Here is a 10083-nt window from a genome sequence, read left to right as displayed (position 1 = left end):
TTAAACCTGGTAACTTGGTTAATGAAGGACGAGAAGAAAAAGTTGACATAAAATGCAATTGGAACCTTAAAGGGCTTTAATTTTTTCCTCCTTCTTCTCTCTTCTTCATTTATTGTTCCAGGCACAACAAATACTATATTATGTTTGACTTGAAAACTTTATCATCTAGGTAATAACGTTGAGAATCCCCATTTAAACATTCTTAATGGACTACTGCCTTGAAATTATTATTAGTCTTCTGATTTAATTATATAGAATAAATGTAAAATAAAAAGTCATTGCACCAAAACATGGCTTTAGGGGATATTTTGGAAGAAAATACGTAAATCTGAGCCATGATTTCCTCCAGTGCAGTATTTAAATTTCAGACTTCAACCGCAGTTGTGATTGTTTTTAGTTTGTTAGCTGCCTGGAGTGTTATTTTAAGAAAGCAGAAGCACCATCATTTGCACACTCCTTATAGACCACACACCTTAACCCTGACTTTTTAGCTCCAGTTTTTCAAAAGAAAGTCAAGATGAAGAACTATTTGCTTTTCTGGGGAGTCCTGGCCATTTTTGTTACGGCTGTTCTTGTGACAGGTATGTGGTATTTTGAGAATGAACCCAGATAAAAGGAAAAATAGAACACAGATCTGTTCTTCAGATTTAAACATTTATATTTGTGTTTTGGTTGGACAGCTAGCTGGCTACTTTTTTCTAGCATGTCTTAATCTTTGTATGAGCAGTGATATTTACATGTACAAGACTCATTGTAATTCTTTTTATTCTTTTTTCTCTTCTCTTGTTTGCCTACTACAACCTAGAGAATAAGAAAGTAGATATTTCTGGATAAGTACAGATAGCTATACTTACACGAATACCCATATTGAATCTTGAAAATCAGTAATCTCCTTGAGTATCTCAAATTTATATTCTGGAGAAATGAAGTAATAATTATTATAAATACAATATAGAGTGCATTGGGATTTTATTTCCCCAGAGAGCTTGGTATTAATACGTTCTAACAATGTTCCTGGATCTGAGCCTACAGATTTATTATGACCCTTTAACAATGTTCAATGTTGTACACGTTTCCTATAACTTGATGGCTGAACCTCAGTTATTTTGTTTATTAACTTTTCAAACTATTATAGAAAATGGATTATTTTCTGAATATAGAAGTATAGTGTTTAATAATTTTCATCTAGAAGGGCATATGAATTAGAAGTGATATAATTTGGCTGGTTTGTTCTAAGACTTACTGAGTTTCTTCTTTTTTTTTTGATCTCATTCTTATTTCAAGACAGAATATGATGTAATTAAGAACAGTGATTTTACATATACTAACTTAGCATTAAGAATAATGAATTTAATAATATTTAAAACAAAGGTATTAGTAGTAAACCATGTATATGTACCTATACATATATATAAATACATATGTTTATAACATACTTATATACCTATAAACATGTGAAACATATATATAGCTATATATGTATAAAAGAGCAATAACTTATTGAGTATATACTATATTCTAGGCATTATGCTAACTTTAATTCTCACAATAACCATTTGAGGGTAGGTACTATTATTGTTTCTGACATATAGTTGAGCCCATTGAAATTTAGAGAGATGAAGTAACTTACCTAAGGTCATACAACAAGCATGTGGTAGGTAGAACCCAGGCCATCAGACACTATAGTCCACACCTAACTACTATCCTATTCTTCCTGTATAAGAGAATCACCTTTTAGTAAACTCATTACGTTCATATCTAGTATGTATTGTCTATTTTCTTACTCATTTGAATTGAACTAAATTTAACAAATATTTATTGAGCACCTACTATCTTTCAGGTGCTCTTGGAATAAAGTAAGGCATAGTCTACAATAACAGGTTTATTAGGAAAAATACTGCTTGTTGATGAAACAGAATGTTAGAATCTTACAAGTCTTGGTGAATTGAAAGTATTTGTACATTTTTCTGGTAGGTATATTAGGCTACGTAGTATTTTTATGTAGTAACAGTAATGATGGTTTTTTCCTAGGTTTCTGGCAAGAAAATATATGCCATAACTAAAATACAGATATTTTCTATTTAAGACTTAATGGTCAAGTCACTACTTGACTCAGTCTGTATTTTTTGGTCAGGCATTACATGCTCATTTCTGTTTTATTGAGAGAAAACATTTAAGAGTCATGAATACGGGAGGAGGGAAAGGACACCATTTAAGTCATGTTACTCTTTTCAAAAAATTAAGAAGAATTATATCATTGTCTTAAATTGCTTCGTAATGATTTTTCTCCAATACCATACAGACTTTAATCAGAAGATTTATTAAGAACTTATGAATAATGGCATAATAATACATTATAAAGTACTTCAAAACAGTTATAAGTACAATAACAATGGTCTTAAAATGTTTTGTAATGACTGTTATCATTAAGACTGAAATACTGCAGTTAGCTCCTTTCTGCTCTGGGATCGTCACCAGAATAATTAGATTTCCAGTTACAGTTATATCTATCCTTATCATTTAACCTTTATAACTTGAATTTGTGTGCTAAGTCTTTGTTTTTTTAATTGAGGCTTGATGGAAGGAAATTTTAAAGGTCACTTAGCTAAAATTATAGGAATAAAAAAGATATTTAGCATCATTATTATTGTTTAACACTATTAAATAAAGCTATTTATTTTTTGGGAGGGAGTGGGTTGTCACTTTTTATTTATGTCTTTTACATTGTTTTAATTTTTTACAATACTTTTTCAACTTTTTAAAGAAAAAACAATGTTTTTTTTACTCAGGTTCTTATGCATTTTAAGAGAGATGAAATGACACTGTTTTCCCCCCACTACATATATTATAAGCATCTTCTCTTTTTTTATTAAAAATTTTTACAAGACAAGGAAAGACTGAGGAACTGTCACAGATTAGAGTACATACATATATACTAGGGAGACACAACAAATAAATCCAATGTGGGATCCCAGATTGGATCCTTGGACAGGAAAAGAATAGTGGAAAAACTGGTCAAATCTGAATTAGGTCTGTAGTTTAGTTTATAGTATTATATCAATGTTACTTTCCTCATTTTTATAACTGTACTATGGTTATGTAAGTTGTAAATATTAGGGGAAATTAGGTGAAGGATATATGAGAACTTTCTGTACTATTTTTGCAAATTTTCTGTAAGACTAAAATCATTTCAGAAAAATGTAGAACTTTTTTTATATATTCCGGAACTTAATTCACTATTTTCCTTTCCAAGCTTGCTTTTTCTTCTGTGTTCCTTATATTTATTAATGGGATTATTAGTCTCCTCGTCACCAGTAAAGCTATTTATTATTAACTCTTCAGGTATCTGTTAACTGATCTAAGTCCAGATAATAAGAAATTTTCTTTGTTAATTCTTTGCGGCACTTACCAGATCTCACTGTCTAGTATTCAGATTAGACAATAAATGTTGACATTCAGAGTTAAGGCTTAAATAGTCATCTGTGTATAATATTCAGATTAGACAATAAATGTTGACATTCAGAGTTAAGGCTTTAATAGCCATCTGTGTATTCACTCATTCATTTATTATTTTTTTCTGTACACATGCATATTATATTAAATAGAACTTGTACCTCACAATATATTCTAAATTGTTTTAGCAAATTTATAGCACCTTATGTCTATATATATTGTATCTTTAAAAATAATTCTTATAATAAATATTAATAAATATAGCACTTATTATTTTATTGTATTAAATCATTATACTATGATAACCTGAATGTTATGAAAAAGAAGAATATAATTAAGTTTAGGAAACTTTTAGTGGAGAATATTTAAAGTGTTACAAAATAAGGTTATCTTTGGGAAAATATGCATGTTCTTAGTTCTAATGCAATCTAAGGAAAAAAGAAAATATAACTGGGAGTTCAGGAAGGACGTGACACTTAAAACTGGGCTTATTAGAAAGGCTAATGTTACTTTTTGCTCACTTTTGAATTAATTGCTCTGGTCTGAGAGAAATCCAGTTTAGATTTTTGTTTTCTTTCTCATTTTGGCATTTGGCACTGACTTTTACAAAGCCACATCATTCAGAGGGTTGTGCCTATATTCATAGCATTAGATTAAAACCAGAATTCTTTCAGTCAGGTTAGAAAGACCATGGACTGGTCCAAGGGAAGGAGAGAAAATTCCTTTTGGAGTTCATTTGGATTTCCTTCACTACGCTGTGAGATTCCACTTAGCTATTTTAGATTAGGAAAAAGAACAAATGGAGAAAGCCGAAACTGATCAACCATAAAACTTAAGTTTTCTGCTGGGGGGAAGGGCATAAATTAACTCGATAGAAAGTATAAAAACAGACTCTCATTTACCTTTCTTCTTAATATGTTTATCTTTCAAGCCCAAGATGAAGATGAAAGGAATGTTCTTGTTGACAACAAATGTAAGTGTGCCCGGATTACTTCCAGGATCATCCCTTCTGCTGAAGATCCTAGTCAAGACATTGTGGAGAGAAACATCAGAATTATGTATGTGGTATTTCATGTTTCATTTTTTCATATTGTGAGCAGAGATACTTTCTGATATTAGCAATTGTTTGCATGTGATACCTATATCTTTGCTCCTCTTTTTGGTGTGTAGCACCTTACATTAGTTGAATCTGGTTAATGGACTTGAGCCAATTATGTAGAAGTTGGGAGCAGGAACAAAGGTTTCCAGGCAACCTAAAACCAGTCAGCTAGATCAAATAATAACGGAAGGTCGCATCTAGTCATCAACATGCCCTGTTTATACAGAGTTATTTCAATTTGAATCAGAACTTTTAGTTGCCCTTGATCAGTTCAAAGTGAAACTTGAGATAACATTAAAAGGCTTGTTTTGTACCATATATGGACCACAGAGTATTTCACTTTGTACTCAACTGCCGGTCTCCATAAAAGTAAGGTAGACTAATCAAATTGACTAAATTAATTTCGTCTACACTTGTATATTGGACTTCAGATATTTATTTCATATCACACATAGTCTGTCATAAGCTATGAGTCTTATTCGACAGCAAAAATGCTAATAATACTTAAGAACTGAGATTCCTATTGGATCTAGTCATTAATGTCTTCCTTGTGAACTACTTCTACCTTGAATAGCCTCCCCCCCAAATCAAATACCTCTTATTGAAACAGAACATAGCATTCGATCCCATTTAATCAATGGGAGAAGTATAATATGCTTAAGAATTTGTTTCGAGTTCTGGCTGTCACTAAATAGCTATGTGCTCTGGGATGCTAGTTACTGTACCAATCTAAACTTCAACTTTCTCATCTTTACTAATAGGAAAATAATATGTATCTCATAGGGTTATTGTAAAGATAAATTGAGAAGATCTATTCCTTTTAAAGACTGTATAGTTCCTGGCACATTTTCAAAACATATTTGCTGTTATTTATTCACCTAACCTATGTGCCAGTTATCATTATGTCACTATCCTTCTTAAAATCCCTTTGCTGGTTCCCGTAATGTTGTTACTAGGATAAATTACGAATGTCTCAGCCTAACCTATAACGCTCGGCAAAACTCTCAAGCTCTTCCATTGCCACTTTTTTTTTCACCTCATGTTTGAAAAGCCAGTACATTGCAGTACCTTTATTTTCTCACACTCACAGTGCTCTCTTCCTCCCGTTTTTGCATAACCTAGCTCCTCTGCTTGAAGAACTCTTTCTCTCACCCCTCTTAGCCTGGTTAACTCCTCACCCTGCATGTCTTAGCTTGGACATCTCTTCCTCTAGCAGATTTTCTCTGACCAGAGTCTATACCACATAGCTCCCTGTTAAGGATAGAACAATTGGAGAAGCATGTAACTTGAGGAGATGGCATCCATGACACTGGCACTTAAACCATGTTGAAGAGGAGTGTCTATCTTATGTTTAAATCTCCAGGGGACAGATTTAAAATGGCACACCAGGATTTTCTAATTTATCTTTTTCTTCTATTACATGATTCTTTTTATGATATATTATTTATTGAAATCAGGCAATTCAGTTACTTCATGCCACTTCCCTGATGTGTATTGATGCTTCCCTAATCTTATTTCTGAAAGTTTTATTATCATTGCTGTGTCATTATGGCATTATTCCCAACTCCATCACTTACTAATGATGTGACTTTGGGCAAGTTACTTAACTAATTTGAGCCTGTTTCCTAAACTGAAAAAAAGGAATAATTATATAGGTATGTATATATACACATATACTTCCTAAGGTTGTGAGGATTAAATATAGTAATGTATAAAAGCATGTAGAACAGTGTTTGGCCCATGGTGAAACACTCATACATGTTTATTCCCTTATTTTTCTCATTATTTAAAGCATTTTTAAATACTACTAGAGATTTTACAGTGTAATAAAGAGTTGATCGTTCATCCATTCATTTGGCAAACATTTACTGAGTGCTTCTGAAAGCCACTGAGGATTGGAGCTGGGGATAAAATAATTTACATAAAACACAGTCCATGCCATCAAAGAATTTACAGTCTAGTAGGGAACTTTAAATAATTGAAAAGGCAATTTCAATACAGTATTGTAAATGCTATGACAAGAATAGGCATAGGATGTTATAGGAGCACAAAGTGGGGGCACCCAGTCCAGCCCTTGGGGGAGGTGGGAGAGTGGCAGGGGGAGGCAGGAGAGGGTATTTGGAGTAAGTGGTAGAAGTGGATGATGGCTGTTAGCTGACTGAACTGGAGTTAGCTAGGTAAATGTGTGTGGGGAAACGGCAGGGTTGATGGGTGAAGCAGATCATGCCAGGAAAAGGAAACAGGGTTGCTGTGAGGATTATATGAGATCATCATGTTAACATGTTTATCATAGTACCAGGCACATTGTAAGTGCTCAGTAAATGTTAGAACTGTTATTGTTTTTGTCACTGTTAAGACTTGGAGATGAGAAAATCGTGGTTAGTTTGTGCAATTGCAAACAGGTGTTTACAGCTGGCACATGTTATAAAGAGGGTGGTGTGGTGAGAGAGAAGGCTGGAGAGTTAGAGGTATTTCATGTAGTGTCTTCTGTGCCATCTTAATGATACCCTGTTTTCTAGGGGGAGACAGCGTAGGTTTTAAGCAGAGAAGGAAATTAGGCTTGTATTTTAAAAAGACTATTTTGACAATAATGTGGTTAATACATTGGAGGGGTCAAGACTGAAGGAGAGTATTGCTGCAAACTAGGAGAGAAATGGTGGTGTCCTGATCAAGCAGCTGGAGTTCACAGATGCAAAGAATCAGAATCAGTTGAACTGTGAGATGGATTAGATATAGGTCATGACAGAGAGGGAAGACTGAGGGTGGTATCCAAGTTTTTGGCTTGGATATCTATGTGGATAATATTGCTAAATACTGAGTTAGGAAACATGAGGGGTTTTTTTTTGTTTGTTTTTTGTATTTTTTGGTAGGGAGGGATGCATATGATGAGGAGTGGTGACATAGATGAAAAACTGTAAAATTTAATGAAATCACCTGAACTAGTCGATGTGTAATTTTTCATGGAACATCTCCAAATCAAGAGGTCTGGATTCCAGTTCCAGCTTTACTACTTAGTAGTTGTGTGACCTTGGGTAGGTCACCAACCTCTTTGATTTATAATTACTGCATTTCTAAAATTTGGATATTAGTATCTGTCCATTCATTCCATAAATATTGAACATATTCTACATGCCACACATGTAGCAAGGCACTGGGAATGTGCAAACGTTTTTGCTTCAAGGAATTTATAGAATCTAGAAGCAACTACTGTGTAGGTAAGCAACTGTAATATGGCATTTGTTATAATAAGATATATGAAACTTTAATGAGACTACAGAGGAAGGAGTTTATTGAGGGGTGGTGATGGGATCAAGGTAAAAATCACAGAGAAGGTAAAACTTGAGCTTATTTTGAAAGGAAAAGCAGGGATTTGCCAAGTAATCAAAGATAGTTGACAGAGGAGTTGTTGTGAGGTTTATTTTGAATGACAGTGTTTAAAATGTAACAATTACTGTGAAATCTGAGTAATAGTATTACTAAAGAGTGTTTATAGAGTGCTAAATGTCCGAATGAAATAGTAAGTACTGTCCTAGCAATATACCTATTACCAAAAATGGCAGTATCTGCTAATTTCATTATTCTTCTTTGTTTTCTTTCTTTCTTTTTTTTTTTTAGTGTTCCTCTGAACAGCAGGGAGAATATCTCTGATCCTACCTCACCCCTGAGAACCAAATTTGTGTACCATTTGTCCGACCTGTAAGAGATTTTCCTTCATACTAATATAGATATTGAAGTCAATAACTTTTAATTAAATTGTTAGTAAGAATGTTTTTGAAAACAAATTGGGGTATAAACATTTACCAATATAATTTGAAGTTTTGAATACATTAATTCCTGTGTTAATCATTAGGTATCATAAATTCATAAAACTTTATCACAGATAAAAGTTTATTCTAAAGATGAAATTATTGCCATTAGTACAAAGGACCAATTTGTCTTTATAGTTCAATAATCGGACACATTAACATGCAGGTGTTTCTTTGGAAACTATAGAATCCAACATAAAAAATTAAAGAACAAACCCTTCTTTGTTACTGTAAATAACTCATTTACTCCTAGTACCTCACAATCGTATTATCATATTATTAATTATATTGCTTCCTTTCAACTGAAGGTTGAAAACTTACATAAATAATTCTGTATTATAGAGACGTTGAAGTCTGAAAGGAGTCACCCTTTGTCAGAACTAATTGATTTTGGATAGAAATGTATAGCTACTCAGATTCTGAGACAACATTTGATGGGGGTTGTCTAATGCATCTATTTGTTTTTCAGCTGTAAAAAATGTGATCTTACAGAAGTGGAGCTGGATAATCAAGTAGTTACTGCCACCCAGAGCAATATCTGTGATGAAGACATTGAGACTTGTTACACTTATGACAGAAACAAGTGCTATACAAACAGAGTCCCACTTACCTATAGTGGTAAGACCAAAATGGTGGAAACAGCTTTGACCCCGGATTCCTGCTATCCTGACTAATTTAAGTCATTGCTGACTGCACAACTCCTTATCTTGAGAGGCTCTCCATTTTGATTCCAGGTAGTTAATATATTTACTACCAGTGAATGTGAAACCATGATTTTTTTGGCGGGATAATATAAAACTAACTACCCCACTCCCCCCCACCCCCCTGCCCCCGGGAAAATAACTGAAATAGTAGCATTGTTATTTTTTAAGGTAAATTTCTAGCATTTAAAAAAATAAACAAGGGGAGAAAATAAAAAAAGAGTAAAAATAAGGAGACATAATTAAATTTTGCCTTTTTTTTTTTTTTTGGCTTTGCCCTGGAGAGCCCAAGCTTTTGCGCATTCCACACTATTCTCTTCAAAAAAAGTATCACTGTGCAGAGAAAATTTATATGTATATATAGGTCAATTGTTTGTCTTCATTAGAAAAATAATAATTGGAAAATATGTTTTGGAAATATTCATAAAATAATTTAAAATGGATCTCTAATATTTTTGAAACCAATTCGCTGAAAGTGACATAATTAAGCATATAATTGAAAAATATATTTTGATATAACAGATTTGGGAGCAAATGATATGGATTTTTTAATAAAATTTTTTTGATAATCAGGATAGTGTGAGAAATTCCCATTAGAAACCACCTCTGTTATAACTGAATCTAACAAATTATGTATTCCAAAATATGTATTCTCCAGCACAGTTTGAACAATTAAATAGATTCATAAGCATATACCTGTGTGAAATAATTTACTGGAAAAAAGTTTGCTTGTGTTAACTTTGCTGTATGTAAGTTAAAATATCATTTATGGGACTTCCCTGGTGGTGCAGTTGTTAAGAATCCGCCTGCCAATGCAGGTGACACAGGTTCATGCCCTGGTCCAGGAAGATCCCACAGTCCGCATAGCAACTAAGCCTGTGTGCCACAACTACTGGGCCTGCACTCTAGAGCCTGTGAGCCACAACTACTGAGCCCACATGCCACAACTCCTGAAGCCCAGGCGCCTAGAGCCCCACCCTGCAACAAGAGAAGCCACTGCAATGAGAAGCCCGCGCGCTGCAAC

The 10083-nt window shown here is 33.5% G+C and overlaps 1 protein-coding gene across 1 annotated transcript; it reads left to right on the top strand.

Annotated features, from left to right (window-relative positions):
• The first annotated feature begins 448 nt into the window (after positions 1-448).
• Positions 449-9752, top strand: JCHAIN (joining chain of multimeric IgA and IgM). Its single transcript, XM_022599426.2, has 4 exons — positions 449-581; positions 4385-4511; positions 8168-8248; positions 8828-9752. The coding sequence occupies exons 1-4, from the start codon at positions 518-520 to the stop codon at positions 9030-9032; spliced, it is 477 nt and encodes a 158-aa protein (XP_022455134.1). The 5' UTR covers positions 449-517; the 3' UTR covers positions 9033-9752.
• Positions 9753-10083: the final 331 nt, after the last annotated feature.

The sequence above is a fragment of the Delphinapterus leucas genome, chromosome 5 (genome assembly GCF_059928025.1).
Source record: "Delphinapterus leucas isolate spDelLeu-1000000601 "Yukka" chromosome 5, BTC_Dleu_Yukka2, whole genome shotgun sequence".
In the NCBI taxonomy this organism is placed as follows: domain Eukaryota; kingdom Metazoa; phylum Chordata; class Mammalia; order Artiodactyla; family Monodontidae; genus Delphinapterus; species Delphinapterus leucas.
Note: the sequence above shows the minus strand (reverse complement) of the source record. Positions and strands in the feature narration are given on the sequence as shown.

Bases quoted from the DNA above. Each gene is read 5' to 3' on its own strand.
- JCHAIN (XM_022599426.2), top strand. From the start codon at position 518: ATGAAGAACTATTTGCTTTTCTGGGGAGTCCTGGCCATTTTTGTTACG. The intron at 4,512-8,167 runs GTATGTGGTATT...TTTTTTTTTTAG, and splicing joins GAGAGAAACATCAGAATTAT to TGTTCCTCTGAACAGCAGGG. The intron at 8,249-8,827 runs GTAAGAGATTTT...TTTGTTTTTCAG, and splicing joins GTGTACCATTTGTCCGACCT to CTGTAAAAAATGTGATCTTA.